The sequence below is a fragment of the Salmo salar genome, chromosome 05 (assembly GCF_965601325.2).
Source record: "Salmo salar chromosome 05, fSalSal1, whole genome shotgun sequence".
Lineage (NCBI taxonomy): Eukaryota > Metazoa > Chordata > Actinopteri > Salmoniformes > Salmonidae > Salmo > Salmo salar.
The window spans coordinates 75,040,581-75,056,862 of record NC_138295.1 but is presented as its reverse complement, the minus strand read 5'-3'; the positions used below and the strand labels follow the sequence as shown (position 1 = coordinate 75,056,862).

General features: G+C 42.2%; 2 protein-coding genes across 2 annotated transcripts; both read left to right on the top strand.

The window, feature by feature from the left end:
- Positions 1–3,550: 3,550 nt before the first annotated feature.
- si:ch211-120k19.1 (mpv17-like protein) lies at positions 3,551–5,738 on the top strand. The gene is made up of 5 exons (XM_082975561.1): positions 3,551–4,339; positions 4,618–5,043; positions 5,208–5,278; positions 5,388–5,417; positions 5,492–5,738. The coding sequence occupies exons 2-5, from the start codon at positions 4,623–4,625 to the stop codon at positions 5,624–5,626; spliced, it is 657 nt and encodes a 218-aa protein (XP_082831687.1). The 5' UTR covers positions 3,551–4,339; positions 4,618–4,622; the 3' UTR covers positions 5,627–5,738.
- Positions 5,739–9,242: 3,504 nt separating this feature from the next.
- Positions 9,243–16,172, top strand: LOC106605749 (large ribosomal subunit protein eL18). The gene is made up of 7 exons (XM_014201654.2): positions 9,243–9,347; positions 10,080–10,166; positions 10,396–10,503; positions 13,211–13,309; positions 13,679–13,802; positions 14,109–14,178; positions 16,040–16,172. Exons 1-7 carry the CDS (start codon positions 9,345–9,347, stop codon positions 16,113–16,115), a joined length of 567 nt encoding a protein of 188 aa, XP_014057129.1. The 5' UTR covers positions 9,243–9,344; the 3' UTR covers positions 16,116–16,172.
- The last annotated feature ends 110 nt before the right edge of the window (positions 16,173–16,282 follow it).

Here is a 16,282-nt window from a genome sequence, read left to right as displayed (position 1 = left end):
CACAATAGATCATTTATAAGGTGAAGTATCATTCCCCCTTTTTAGTGGCACTGCAGCGAATTTGGGCAGTAGCGGGACCCACTACTCACACTGATGGGCCCCCATGATATCAGTGAACAGCCAATCATCTTCCAGGGGCGGGGTCAGAACCTGATGCGGATGAGGGGTGTGACCTGGGGCCGGGAAGGATCTGGCCACTCCCTCAAAGGGAATACAACTCTGATTCATATCATCATTCACCAATGAGAAGGTACCATCTTGTTGGGGACAAGACCTCTGAAGGATGTTAGGGTCTGGGAAGTCACAATGGTAGCCTACAGAGGTGGAAAGTTGGTTTGGGGTAATATTTAAACAGGTGAACTGCCTGTCTGTACCTTGTCTTCCCACAGCACTCTCCAACATACACTGTGAGCTGCCTTGGCCACTAATGAAGTCTCTTATGGCTGTTACTGGATCTATAGAACATCCGTATCCAGATCCGTATTCATACTGCCCTCCATCACAGTCAATCCGCTCCATCTCAGATCTACCGTCACTCCTGCTGGTGTGGAGCATCAACTTCTCTATGAAACTTTCGGATTGGTTCTGATACGTGATGTCATCAACGTGCGCCTTATAACCTAGGCTCCTCTCTTCACCAGGATACCCCCAGATGGTCTCTAGATGGGCCGGAGGGTCCCCATCATTCTGTGGTTCAACCTCTGAGTCCCACAGCATCAACATGTCCATTCTCTGGCTCTCCACTGTGTCACTGTCTGCCATATTGTTTTGGGACTGGGAGCAAGCGGAGTTGTCTGCGACCGTTGTGACTCCAAAGTCACAGGAATCTAGGGACAGAGGGGAGAGTCCGGGCGAGAGGGGTGTTGGGTTGAAAGTTGAGGTATCCAAGTTTAGAGGTAGAGCCCTCTGGTTTTGAGTTGGGGCCATGATATTTGAATTTGAGTCGCGTCTGAGTTGTGTTTCATATTTCTCTCTAATGCTGTCTATCCAGCTGTAAAGGCTCTCCTCTGAAGTGACATCACAACTGAAGGGTTCTGTGTGAAAGTGTTCCTCCTCTTGTTCTAAGACAATGGTTTTCTCTGATGTTATGGATGATCTATAGTCAGTTTGATTTTCTGTTCTGCCCCACTGTTTATGAGTCGTTTGGTATGTTCCTTTACTTGGAGTGTTGCTGTTGGGCTGGTCCATTTGGAGATGTTTGGGGTTGAGTCTCCTCCATTGGTCTCCAGGGTCTTTCTGTTCTGTTGCAAGGGCTTCAGTTTCATGTGAACAAAGGGAAAGGTCTGCTTCTGCACTTACAGGAGCTGGAGGGGAGTCTGAGTCAACATGGTGGTTCATTCAGAGGGAGGAGAAAGGACAAAAGGTGAAGATAAGTATAAACATCATAGGAGCCCAGTTTGCTTAATTTATGCATCAAGTTACCTGGATAATTAAAGAGAGAATACCTTCTTTAGAGGTGCTGTTAGATTGGTCAGTAGTTATTGGCTGTCGTGATGGGGAAGGTGTGTCGCTATTCGCTTCCTCCGTTGAGAAGAGGACAGACACAAGCTGGTGATTGGCTGCCTCTATCTCTGCAAACTTCCTGTTTGAGAGAAGGGGCAGTATAACATTTCAGTTTAAGGCATCTTATAATGGCACTCACTCTCACCAGAAACACATACGGTACACACACACCTCTGGATCATGTTGTGTAGGAAGCGCCGGTGGTTGACTTGACGTTTGGACGGTCTGTTCTTCCTTGGTCTCTGGAGTGTCCGCATCATGTGGCCTGCTGCTGATGTCACAAAGGTAAAGAGGTCGTGACCCCAGGGAACACCTCGCTCCACCCTGGGTTCAAAGGTCACAGAGTTGGACGGACGCATGGCTGGAAGGAGGAGAAGGGAAGAGAGAGGAGTAACAGGTCTGGGGTATTAATCGGGGATGTGGTGAGAGAGAAGTATGAGGTGGGAGGGGTAACAGAAGTATCAACATTAGGAGAAGGGGATAAGGTAAAATATGAGTTTCTGAAGTCCAAAGACATTTTTTGTGAGCTTCCAACCATATAGGAGCATATACCACTAGAAGTGACAGCAGATATGACATGTAACAGAACCATTGAAATGTGGGAAACTCATAGTGTAATCTTGAAGGCCTATCCACAATGTCTAAGTTAGAATTATTCAGTTTTACATTTTCAGTGGAACACCGCAATGCAACAACAACAAAAGAAATGTCAACCTGCATGAGACATGAAATCTGTTGCCACAATTGTGAAAGTACAACTTCACTAAGTCTTAAACTGAACCAACAGGACCTACAGAAACAAAACCCACACAAGTGGTCTGGGCACTCCTGTAACATATTAGGGCATCCCATAATCGTTCAGATATTACACTGGTTTAAAACAATAACCAAACCCTCTAATAATTGGTCCAGCCCACTATTTTCAGGGAAGATTCTGTCCAAGGTGTAATTGGAATGATTAAATAATGGTCATTTAGCAGACAGAATAACGGTCCATGCAAGAATCAAACCCATAACATTAGGGATGCCAGCATCATGCTCCAACAAGCTGGACCATCAAAATCACTTATTAAATATTATTCGACAATATAGAACAATACAAAGAAAACTCACCTTGGCACTGCTGTGGCTATCTCTAGCTCTGCAGACTGACTCCAGTGATGTGTCAGAAAGACAGGTTGAGGTACAGATGGAGAAAGAGGTGGGGTTTCATGGTTGATTGTGTGTCTGTGTGTGTGTGTGTGTGTGTGTGTGTGTGTGTGTGTGTGTGTGTGTGTGTGTGTGTGTGTGTGTGTGTGTGTGTGTGTGTGTGTGTGTGTGTGTGTGTGTGTGTGTGTGTGTGTGTGTGTGTGTCTCAATGAGTCAATGCTGAACGTCACACATCAGTCCCCTGCTCTGAGAGAGCAGCCTGACAAATTAAGAGTGGTTGGGGAAGTGAGGGATGAGAGACAGAGACAAGAAAGAGGGCAATTATCTGAGAAGTCAACTGCTTGTAGAAGCGTAGGCGCACATCTCCATTGTGAGGAACACTAAAGGCAGCTTGTTAACTACTGAAAGACACAAACGCACCATTTGAGGTACTTAACAAGCCGTTCATTATCACATTTTCTGAGCTCAGAGCTGAGGTGGTTGCTAATGGCACACTGCCCTTTAGGTTCTGCAGAGGTCTGTCCTAGCACTCTATTTTACATATCTATGGCAGCACAGCGAATGAATAGACTATCCTCACCGCATAACTGAATAACGGGTAGTGTGTGTGTGTGTGTGTGTGTGTGTGTGTGTGTGTGTGTGTGTGTGTGTGTGTGTGTGTGTGTGTGTGTGTGTGTGTGTGTGTGTGTGTGTGTGTGTGTGTGTGTGTGTGTGTGTGTGTGTGTGTTATTTCAAATAGGAAAATCTATAGGCCTCCATCCCAAAGTGGGAGCGGAAATGATTGCCACCATCTTATTACATGTAATTGGGAGTTTGGGATGAACTATTCCTTTAAATATATACACTGTGCTTATCATTGTAAATCAAACTTACCACTGGTAACCAAAGGAGGGAAGTGTGGTTTCAGGAGTGGCATCTATTTTTAGTGCAGCCACATGCTTGAGACCAGGGTCTACTCTGCCTTTGAGAAACAGCATGTTGTTGGTATAGATTTGCTGACTTATACTGTGGACCATTACTTTGGTAAGTGACATCACCCATAACCCTTTTCCCAGCAGTAAAGAGTAGGAGTGTGGATCTTTGTTGACACTATTGGTAGTTTTGCAGCAAGTAGCCACATACACATGGCTGTGGCAATGAATGGGAATGTGTTGAGAAACGTAATACCATTCTCCCACAAAGTCAGTTATAAACACACGATCTGAGAGCATCAGTGAAATGTAGTGGGCCTGCATTTAATAGGCTAGTACAGTAGGCTACTTTAGAACCATAGTCGTCGTAGCACTGTAGTAATACTGTATTTAGGTTGATTGGTGGTATTGTACCAGTATGATAACTCCTGCTATTCATCAGATCTGTCTAATTCATGTTCTAAACACTACACTCTGTATCCCTCTAGCTCTTTTCCTCCATGTATCCATTCACTCTCCCTCCTGCCTTCCCCATCTGTGCTTTTCTCACATGCTTTCATTGCAAAAGAAGGCTACTAGGTAAAGCCTTATCACACTCCCTCTGACAGAACTTTGACCAGCCAAGCAGACCTCTCTGACCTCTGAGAACCTGCCTCTTATTGGCTGAGAATTCCATTGACCCCACCCTTCCTTGTCCTCCAGAAGCAAGCAGTGTGAATCTTGTGCCTCTGCCACTGCTGTGTTCCAAGCGGTGGACGAGACAGCTAAGTTGTAAGGTAAGTTGTCTCTCTCTTTGCCTAAAGCAAGGAGTCAGAGCTTTATTTGGTTTAATTTATCTATCATAGCCCACTGGCTTTGAGGATTGGGTGGGACCTTAGAAAATATGGTGTAATGAAATCAAAAGTCCACTTTTATCCAAAATAAAATGATCAGTGAATCTAGCTTGTGACGCTAATAGCCTATGAGTAAGTGGAATATAATTCATTAGTCATTAGGAATGTTTTCTTTCTTATTCCATAATGTTAACACTTTGTTTCTCCCCTGAATTCACCAGTAACCATGAGTCGAGCCTGGGCCTTGTTTAAGGCCCACCCCTACATCAGCAACGTGGTCGGATACACAACCCTGTTCGCATCCGCGGACCTCATACAGCAAAGCATGCTTGGAGGGAAACAGAGTGGTGGATTAAACACAGACAAGGGAACACTCACCATCCATGACTCAGAGGGGGCCAAGCTTAACATGGAGGGAACCAATATTTCCACTGGTACTAAAAGTGTCACAACATGGGCTGATATTGACTGGTCCCAGACCGCTCGAGTGGCCTTTGTTGGGTTCTGTTTCCATGCCAATTTCAACTACCATTGGCTGAAGGGGCTGGAGAGGATGTTGCCAGGGGGAGGGGCCAAAAGGGTGTCAGGGAAGGTAGTGCTGGATCAACTGGTTGCTGCCCCCGCTACTATCAGTGCCTTCTTCATAGGTGTGTGTGTGTGTGTGTGTGCGCGTGCGTGGCTGAGGAGTAAGTTTCACACATCCCAAGTGCTACACGTGCGTGCATGTGTGTGTGTGTATCTGTTGGTGTGATATAACTTTCAATGTCTAAGACTTAAACATTGTTCTATAATATTAGTTACTCTTTTTAAGGTCTTAGTGTATTAGAAAACAAAGAGGACCCATTGGAAAACTGGAGGGAGAAATTCTGGACTTCATACAAGGTAAGGATGCAGAGCATGAATTAGTTGCTGAAGGAAGAGAGGAAAATCTAGGTCACCACAACCACATTAATGGTCTCTCTGTCTCCCTCTCTTTTGTTGTGTATGACAGACTGGAGTGGTCTACTGGTCAACAATGCAGGTAGAAACAATAACAACACATTATATGCATACACACACACACACACACTGATTCTCGCTCTCTCTCTCTCTCAGGCATTGAATTTCTCCCTGGTTCCCCCAGTTGCTCGTACAGTGTTTGTGGGTGGCATCACGCTGGTGTGGACAGTCTTCCTGTGCCATTTCAGACAGCAGAAAGATGATACACAAACCAAACCCCCCTCTCACTGATATGGATGTTATTGGATGGGTTGTGTGATGAGAAAATTGTGACAATTGTTTAATTGAATAGCTTTTATGTGCTGCACGCTTATAACTTGATTAAAGTAGTTATTTTAAAGAATGTGTTTTTCATCTTTGCATGATGGCAGGTAGCCTAGCAGTTAAGAGCGTTGGGCCACTAACTGGAAGGTCGCTGGTTCGAATCCCCCAGACTACTAGATGATATAGCCTTCCCTGTGGCTCAGTTGGTAGAGTATGGTGTGTGCAACGCCAGGGTTGTGGGTTCGATTCCCACGGGGGGCCAGTACAAAAACAAAAAATGCATAAAATGAAATGTATGAAATGAATGTATTCACTACTGTAAGTTGCTCTGGAAAAGAGCGTCTGCTAAATGCCTAAAATGTAAAAATGTAAATGTAATATACCGGTTGATGTGCCCTTGAGCAAGGCACTTAACCCTAATTGCTCCTGTAAGTCGCTCTGGATGAGAGCATCTACTATATACAGTTGAAGTCGGAGCCAAAAACATTTAAACTCAGTTTTTCACAATTCCTGACATTTAATCAGAGTAAAAATTCTCTGTTTTAGGTCAGTTAGGATCACCACTTTATTTTAAGAATGTGAAATGTCGGAATAATAGTAGATAAAATAATTTATTTCTGTTTTTATTTCTTTCATCACATTCACAGTGGGTCATCTATTTTGTGAAGTGCACCAGTCCCTCCTGCAGCAAAGCACTCTCACAACATGATGCTGCCACCCATGCTTCACAGTTGGGATGGTGTTCTTCGGCTTGCAAGCCTCCCCCTTTTTCCTCCAAACATAAAGATAGTCATTATAGCCAAACAGTTCTATTTTTGTTTCATCAGACCAGAGGACATTTCTCCAAAAAGTACGATCTTTGTCCCCATGTGCAGTTGCAAACCGTAGTCTGGCTTTTTTATTGCGGTTTTGGAGCAGTGGCTTCTTCCTTGCTGAGTGGCCTGTCAGGTTATGTCGATATAGGACTCATTTTACTGTGGATATAGCTACTTTTGTACCTGTTTCCTCCAGCATCTTCACAAGGTCCTTAACTGTTGTTCTGGGAATGATTTGCACTTTTCGCACCAAAGTACGTTCATCTCTAGGAGACAGAACGCGTCTCCTTCCTCAGCAGTATGACGGATGCGTGGTCCCATGGTGTTTATACTTGCGTACTATTGTTTGTACAGATGAACGTGGTACCAGACTTGTGGAGGTCTACAAATCTTTTCCTGAGGTCTTAGCTGATTTATTTTCGTTTCCCCGTGATGTCAAGCAAAGAGGCACTGAGTTTGAAGGTAGGCCTTGAAATACATCCACAGGTACACCTCCAATTGACTCAAATTATGTAAATTAGCCTATCAGAAGCTTCTAAAGCCATGACATAATTTTCTGGAATTTTCCAAGCTGTTTAAAGGCACAGTCAACTTAGTGTATGTTAACTTCTGACCCACTGGAATTGTGATACAGTGAGTTATAAGTGAAATAATCTGTCTGTAAACAATTGTTGGAAATATTACTTGTGTCATGCCCAAAGTAGATGTCCTAACCGACTTGCCAAAACTATAGTTTGTTAACAAGAAATTTGTGGAGTGGTTGAAAAACAAATTTGAATGACTCCAACCTAAGTGTATGTAAACTTCCGACTTCAACTGTGTATATATATATACAGTACCAGTCAAAAGTTTGGACACACCTACTCATTCAAGGGTTTTTCTTTATTTTTACTATTTTCTACATTGTAGAATAATAGTGAAGACCTCGAAACTATGAAATAACACATACGGAATCATGTAGTAACCAAAAAGTGTTGAACAAATCAAAATAGATTTTCGATTTTCGATTCTTCAAAGTAGTCACCCTTTGCCTTGATGACACTCTTGTCATTCTCTCAACCAACTTCACCTGGAATGCTTTTCCAACAGTCGACCAGCTTGAAGGAGTTCCCACATATGCTGAGCACTTGTTGGCTGCTTTTCCTTCACTCTGTAGTCCAGTTCATTCCAAACCATCTCAATTGGGTTGAGGTCGGGTGATTGTGGAGGCCAGGTCATCTGATGCAGCACTCCATCACTCTCTCCCTTACATACCTGGAGGTTTGTTTTGGGTCATTGTCCTGTTGAAAAACAAATGATAGTTCCACTAAGGGCAAACCAGATGGGATAGAGTATTGCTGCAGAATGCTGTGGTAGGCATGCTGGTAAAGTGTGCCTTGAATTCTAAATAAATCCCTGAAAGTGTCACAAGCAAAGCACCCCCACACTATGCCACCTCCTCCTCCATGCTTCACGGTGGGAACCACACATGCAGAGATCCTCCCTTCATCTACTCTGCGTCTCACAAAGACACGGCAGTTGGAACCAAAAATCAGAGCAAAGGGCAAATTTCCACGAGACTTGCTTGTGCTCGTGTTTCTTGCTTAAACAAGCCTCTTCTTATTGGTGTCCTTTAGTAGTGGTTTCTTGCAGCAATTCGATCATGAAGGCCTGATTCACGCAGTGTCCTCTGAACAGTTGATGTTGAGATCTGTCTGTTACTTGAACTCTGTGAAGCATTTATTTTGGCTGCAATCTGAAGTGCAAATAACTCTAGTGAACTTATCATCTGCAGCAGAGGTAACTCTGCATCTTCCTTTCCTGTGGTGGTCCTCATGAGAACCAGTTTCATCATAGTTTATGGTTTTTGTGACTGCACTTCAAGAAATGTTCAAAGTTCTTGAAATATTCCGCATTGACTGACCTTCATGTCTTAAATTAATGATTGACTGTCATTTCTCTTTGCTTATTTGAGCTGTTCTTGACATAATATGGACTTGGTATTTTGCCAAATAGGGCTATCTTCTGTATACCACCCCTACCTTGTCACAACACATCTGATTGGGTCAATCGCATTAAGAAGGACAGAAATTCCAGAAATTAACTTTTAACATGGTAAATAAATAAATACAAATAAATAAATAAAAAGAAGGCATACCTGTTCATTTAAATGCATTCCACGTGACTACCTCATGAAGCAGGTTGAGAGAATGCCAAGCGTGTGCAAAGCTGTCATCAAGGCAAAGGGTGGCTACTTTGAAGAATCTCAAATATAAAATCTATTTTGATTTGTTCAACACTTTTTTGGCTACTACATGATTCCATATGTGTTTATTCATAGTTGTGATGTCTTCACTATTATTCTACAATGTAGAAAATAGTAAAGATAAAGAAAAACCCTTGAATGAGTAGTTGTGTCCAAACTTTTGACTGGTACTGTATGTATGAGAAATGCATTTTTTCTCTCTCTCAAAGCTGGAACTATGAATTCTGACACAAAACATACTTATTTAAATATTTTATAAAGTAAAAAAAGCCTTACAGAAAAGCCTTTTCTGTTTTGTTAAGAAAATTGGCTATTAATTGTATGTAAATCACATGATAAAATATAAGACGACTGTATTTTGAAATGTAATTTATTTTTCACATAGTGTATTTATTGGTTAGAAAGTCACTTCACACTAGCCTATACACAAATGATGAATGGATTAAATTAATGAACGAATAGAATAATATAAAATAGAAATATAATGACTTTTTGACGACGTGATGATCACACAGGAAGTAATAGCAAAACAGCCAATGAAAACGCGTGTGACCGCCGTAATCGCGGAGAACTGTTTATCGCGAGACAGCGACCCTTCTTTTTCCCTTTCCACTCTGAGTTCAAGATGGTAGGTACAGCTTCTGAAAACATCGTTAATGCTCCGACATAATAATCTGAGTCCATCATCACTTTTACAGTAGCACAACTCAACCATTTCCATGTATCTAATTGCCTCGATGTCTTTGGTTTGAATTCCGGATGGTATTGACATACTATTTGGCGTTTTAATGATACGGTTCAGTCCTTCACTACCGGTGGTTAGCGTCACAGTAGCTAGCTTGCTACCTGGTATTCTCACTAATTCCTGAAAGACAGCGTGTAACTTAGACACAAGATATTGAAATAATGGTACTGCTGTTCGAGAAATGTCGCTAACTTTGGTATCTTCGTTGTGAGGCTTCTCCAAATTAGAATATCGGCTACCTGACTAGGTAGATGGCCCTAATTGAAAACGTGCTATTTGACCAGTGTTGGTGAACTATGCTACTTCGCTGGCTCGCTAGTTAGCCGTTGTGTATGAGACTGCAACGTTATGCTTGGCGGTATGCTGCCAAATTCAAGTTGGGTATGAATGATTTGGGTGCTGTTTAGGTATGAGTTGCACTGTAACGTTAGTAGCGTGGTCTATCGTTTGAGGCCTAGCCATAAAGCATAGGGTTCAGAAGCATGCAAAGGTACATTTCCTGGCACAGTGATAAGAAATGTCACTAGCAATGTGTAACTAATAATTTGGTTTTCAATTGATCAGTTCGTGAATGGCAAGTTCGGATGTATTTACCTGAACCATCTCTATTCACAGGGAGTCGACATCCGACACAACAAGGACCGTAAGGTGCACCGAAAGGAGCCCAAGAGTCAGGATATCTACCTGAGGCTCCTGGTCAAAGTAAGTGTCACAACCTTTATACATTGTGATTCAAGTTCACATTAAGGCATTGTCATGTAAACAAGTAGTCCGACAACTAAGTTGTTGACTTTCCCAGCTTAATGTTAGCCTTTCTTTTGTTAAATGTAAAATCTATGCAGCACATAGTTCAGGGTAACCCTTGTGGACATTTTACATTGAGTAGTCAATACTTTCTACTTAATAAATGTTTATGTTCTCGTCCCCACAGCTGTACAGATTCCTGGCCCGTCGCTCCACTGCTCCCTTCAACAAGGTGGTCCTCAGGAGGCTCTTCATGAGCAGGACCCACAGGCCTCCGATGTCAGTGTCCCGCATGGTGAGTTACACCTATCCCTCCCTTTGCTGTGTTTTTAACCTGCTACAGAATCAAATTGCTGCAATCAACTCAATTGAATGGCAGTCAAGTTCACAGATTCAAGGACTTAAGAGGGCAACAGTACAACAGTGTCTTCCCTGTGGCTCAGTTGGCAGAGCATGGTGTTTGCAACGCCAGGGTTGTGGGTTCGATTCCCACGGGGGGCCAGTACAAAAAAAAAAATGCATGAAATGTATTCATTCACTACTATAAGTCGCTCTGGATAAGAGCGTCTGCTAAATGACTAAAATGTAAAATGTACAATTTCAGCTGGTACTCCTGCTTATGCCTGTTGCGCTACAATGCTTTATTGGTGTTTTTGACACTTCCTTGCCCAAACATTCTAGTTATGATTCTTTTTTTACCTTAGACTTGTATGCCATGGTTAATTTCCCTTCTGATGATTTGGTACCTTTTGAGTGAGCTGGAGATCTTTCCACCTCTTACGTGGCTTCTTGAACATGTCCCAGTTGGGGTGGCAGGTAGCCTAGTGATTTAAGAGCATTGGGCCAGTAACCGAAAAGTCGCTGGTTCCAAGCCCACTAGGTCAAGTCTGTCTTGCCCTTATTTCTCCTGTAAGTGTCTCTGAATAACAGCGTCTGCTAAATGACTTAAATGTAATGGCCCAGTTTCCCAAATGCATCTTAAGACCCAAAACCGTCGTTACTAAAATTGGACTTGAAACCGCTCGTTATTTACCGATGTTGGATGCTTTTTTTTTTTGTTGCTCATCTGCGTCACTTTATACACAAGATCTCCGCTTAACATGGAATCAAGATGTTTCTGACCACAGATAACTTCAGAACAAGGTTGACTACAAATACAAAGTTGCAAATGTCTTTTATTGTTACAAATGAGCAAAGGGCTAAAAAATAAATAAAATAATAATCTTACAATGGAAACTGAGATGACCGCATTAAAACAGGCTAAGGGGACATAAGTGATATCACTGAGTGGTCATGACTTCAAAACCAACTTATACGCTGATGATATCATACTAACACTGTCAAATCCCAGCTGTACGATACCGTGGGTCCTACAGCTCATTAGGGATGACGTTAAGAGATGGACAGTTCTAACTTTTAGCACTATGGGGACAAGCAGAGGTGATAAGAACATAGTCCCCAGGCTACCGTTCCTTATGTCCGCTGTACCCCTACAATTCCCTCAGTACTGGTTTAAAGAGATGTGTAGTTTATTTTCTGGCTTATTGTGGAAAGATAAGAAACCAGAGTTTGGCTTAAATAATATGGAATTTCTACCTTATTTGCAACTCAAATCAATAATCTATTTCCTCATGGTGTTGATGTGGGATCTAAAAGTGATAGACAACAAACTAAGGGGTGCTGCTAATGGGAAAGGAACGGTTTCCACCTTATACAAGCTGGTTGGTCTCTCCTCCCCAAACAGCAACATCCCAACTCCGTTACAGCCAAGTCCTGTTCCCAATGTATCTCTCACCGCAGTACAGTGGGATGCAATATGGAAAAACATTGATATCCAACTGTAAGGTATAAGATTATTCAAATGGTCTTACATAGGCTTATATTACACCTCACAGGTTTTTTAAAAATGGATAAAAGCCTTTCAGAATTGTGTTGGCATGGCTGTGGTGAGGTTGGTACACAAATGCATATTTTATGGAAATGTCCAGCTGTCAAAAGATTTTGGACTGAGGTAGATATATTGTCTGCCCTGTAGTGTGCCTGCCCTGTAGTGTGCCTGCCCTGTAGTGTGCCTGCCCTGTAGTGTGCCTGCCCTGTAGTGTGCCTGCCCTGTAGTGAGCCTGCTAGGAAGTAGGGTGGACAATATCCAACCCAGAACCACGCAACGTATCACTGTACTGGCCTTCCTATCAGTCAAACCAACAATACCTCTGAATTGGAGAGAGTGTAAACCACAGTGCTTCAGCATGGAAGTCATGGATTTGTTGACTGGAAAGAGTGTCATCGGCCCTCCGGGACTATGACAACGGTCTAGACTCTAGCGGGTCTCTGGGACATTAAGAATATATGTAAATCAAGGAGCATTGCCTAATATATTAATAATCTGTATGTGTTTGAACTGTGTGCCCCGCCCCCCAAGACTTGAGTCCAGCCAGGTCACACAGGATAGGATAAAACACAAGCTACATATAAAACATGCCTATTTCAGTCATCTAAGTTTATTTGATGTTCAATTAATTATATTTTTATAGTTGTAGGCTTTTGCCTCAATATTTCATGTGTAATGTGTGTAATCATGACACATCTTATTTGGTACATTAATATTGGGTTAGCACTAGACAAAACTGCCTAAATATTTGTAGTCAACGGTGGTAATGTCCCTCTAGGGTCTGATCTGTCGTCAGTATGATTTCAATGGAGAAAGTTAATCTGAGAGCTGCCTTTCTTTCGTTCCGATCAGTATCGAGGCAGCTCCAACCATGCACTTATGAACGTTCTCGCAGCGTGGTGTTTTTGGGATACTCGTGTTACATATTTGCCCGTTTGTAGGATCGATGCATCAATTAACCCTCGTTAGCCTAAGTTCCATTGCTATCGGGAAACCGGGACAATGTCCTTCCAGATTTATTGATATGAATACACAGCAAAGTGAAAGCATCTTAGTATTTATCTTTACTGTGTGGCGGTTGTCCCTCTTCTGAACTATTTGCCATCCTTTTCAGATCCGTAAGATGAAACTGCCTGGTCGTGAGAACAGAACCGCAGTTGTCGTGGGAACCGTCACTGATGATGTCAGAATTCAGGATATCCCCAAGCTCAAGGTAAAGGTTGTTTTAACTTACTGGATGTTTGGGTCAGGCTTTTGCTCCAGCACTAACACACCTGGTTTAACCTGGGGTGTATTTATTGCGGAAACTGTTTAAGAGCCAAATGGAAGCAAAACTAGCGTTTCTATTGGACAAATTCAGGTAGGTCCCTCCCCATTCCCTTTGCTTCCATTTTAAGAAACATTTTGCAACAATCGGCAGAGTAAATACACCCCTGACTATTTTAATCTGGTGTTGGGCTGCAACAAAAGCCTTCCCACCCTGTAACTAGGTAACTCTTCCAGACTAGGGTTAAACTACTTCACTGAATGAATTAAGTGTTAACATGAGTTGCTAAACGTGCTCTGTTCTCCCTTCCCTCAGGTGTGCGCTCTGAAGGTGACTGATGGCGCTCGCCGCAGGATCCTGAAGGCCGGAGGCCAGGTCATGACCTTTGACCAGCTGGCTCTGGCTGCCCCCAAAGGACAGGGCACCGTGCTGCTGTCAGGTAAGAACACTGCTAGTTTGAACGATGTTGAAGTTTAAAGTTATGCTGGGAATATTCTGTTGTACCTTTGCTCTACAGTCCTGTTACTGTTATCACCGCCAGTCAGATTATGGCTAAACCCTGCCTATTTCTACAATTTCTCTTAAACCTAACCTTAACCACACTGCTAACCTAAATCTGCCTAAATTAAGGCCAAAAAGCTAATTTTGTGTTCATTTATTTTTACATCATAGGCAGTTTTGGCTTTGTGGCGATTGAGTGGTGACAGCCCTGTTACTCTGGTCTGAAACGTTTTCCTTCTTTCAGGACCCCGTAAGGGCAGAGAGGTATACAGGCATTTTGGAAAAGCCTGTGGAACCCCCCACAGCCACACCAAGTGAGTATTGTACCCCTTTCTTAAGATTGCTGCTCTCCTAGGGTTTCATTCAATATCTATCAACTGAGAATGTTTTCCAAATTGTTTGACAAGTTCGTTCCAGTTTGGTTTTCACTGAAAATCACCAATGTTTTTCAACGGAGGACACTTTCTGAATATTGAGAACTTTGATAAGATGTTTTGTTAGTACAGGGGCTTGTTGTCAAAGGCCCTACTTTAGAATGAGGATACTAGATGTGCATTGTGCTGAGAAGGACAAACATGTTTCTCTTGTCATGTAGAAACAATTGTCAGTTTGTCTGCAGTGTTCTAATCTATATGTTGCACCTCACTGAATTAGCCCCTGAGCCCAGTGTTAAAAAACTGCAATCGGATTGAATTAATTGTTAGAATTTAGTATTTCAAAACTGGTAAGTGAGATTTGGATCCTCTGTATAGGGATTTGGATTTTGTAATCCAATCTGACCTTTAATTAGTTTTGGCGTTTTTCAAAAGGTAGTGATTAGGGTTGTTAGATGGCGATAATCCTGATCCCACTGGAAGGGTGCATTCAGGGTGGGTTTATAAAGGTGAAAGGCACTACATCCAAGATATGTCAATATAACTAAGGTGAGGAGGTTTAAATACTCATACGTCTGAATTAATTTGACTGCACTATAGGTACTGAATGTGGCAATTTTTTTCTATTGAGAAGTGTCAAATACACGGATGATTTCAAAATAGGTCATCGACGTGACTCATGTAAATCTGAACTAAATTGGGGGGGGGTGTACATGTTAGCCGTGATGGTGAATTGCGGTGTGCAGACAGTGATGGTCCTTCTATTACGTTGGATTAATTCATCTTTACATTTCGCTTGTAAGAACAAGAGCACATGCCAGTCTGACTAGGCTTTGCGGTCATGTAGACTGAGAGACACTGCCATAAATGGAAAAAGCCACGCTTGCGACTTTACATCGTTGAAAATCGCGAGTAACAAAAATGTTGTCACATTTTTGGGCCCTCACCAGTTTGCATCCCTGCAAGTAAATGCATGTACCTTCTTGATTCCGTGTTTAATCGTCACCTACAGGGGTTGCAGGTCTAATTGCAGGATACAGTGAAAATCTTACGATATAAATACAAATGGCACAAATCTTATACAAATGGCACTATATACATTATATTACTCCTCTCGGGTTCCCTATGACAGTTTAGTGGTAGTGCCATAACCTGTCCAGTAGATGGCGGTGCCGGTAGGCCTGTTCAAAGCACTGAACATCTGGATTCAGTGATTTACATTTACATTTAAGTCATTTAGCAGACGCTCTTATCCAGAGCGACTTACAAATTGGTGCATTCACCTTATAATATCCAGTGGAACAACCACTTTACAATAGTGCATCTTGATGTTGTGGCGTCTTGATCAGAATGATCCATCTGATTTTATTTTCTATTTATTTTTCAAAAATGTCCAGATTGATCTTGAACTGCAAAACGGAGGATTCCAGAATCCGGATCATTCTGATCCAAATAAAACATTTATTGGTGTAGAGAAATATGTTGGACTATAAAAATGTAAATATAAAAAATGTATACGCCTGGGTTCCACTAGATTCACTTTCTCCAACCCAGTTATATCATATCAGTGATTACTTCAAGGAATGGAGAAGGAAAAATGCATAATTTAAATACATTAGGCCTAGCTGTATTTTGCTAGTTTTGTCCCCAGACTATTGCTTTGGTTTACATTGAGTTGATGGACAATGCACATAATCAACATTAATGCAAATCTAGCAGATTTTCATTATCTGCAGAATCTAGGAAGTTGTTTGAAACACTTAAAACACTGAATTAATGGGATATCTCTTCTCTCCCTCAGGCCCTACATTCGCTCCAAGGGCAGGAAGTTTGAGCGTGCTCGTGGGCGCAGATCCAGCCGTGGATACAAGGCCTAAAGTCTTTTTTGTTTTCCCTGGAATCTGACACAAATAAAGATAGCGATACAAAATGAATCGATGTCTCTGTCCGTTTGTTTTTTTCTGAGCTTTGTTGCGCTTGCATAGTACTTCACTCTGTAGACATTTTCTTGTGCAAACCTGATGGACAATTTGAATCAAGCTAC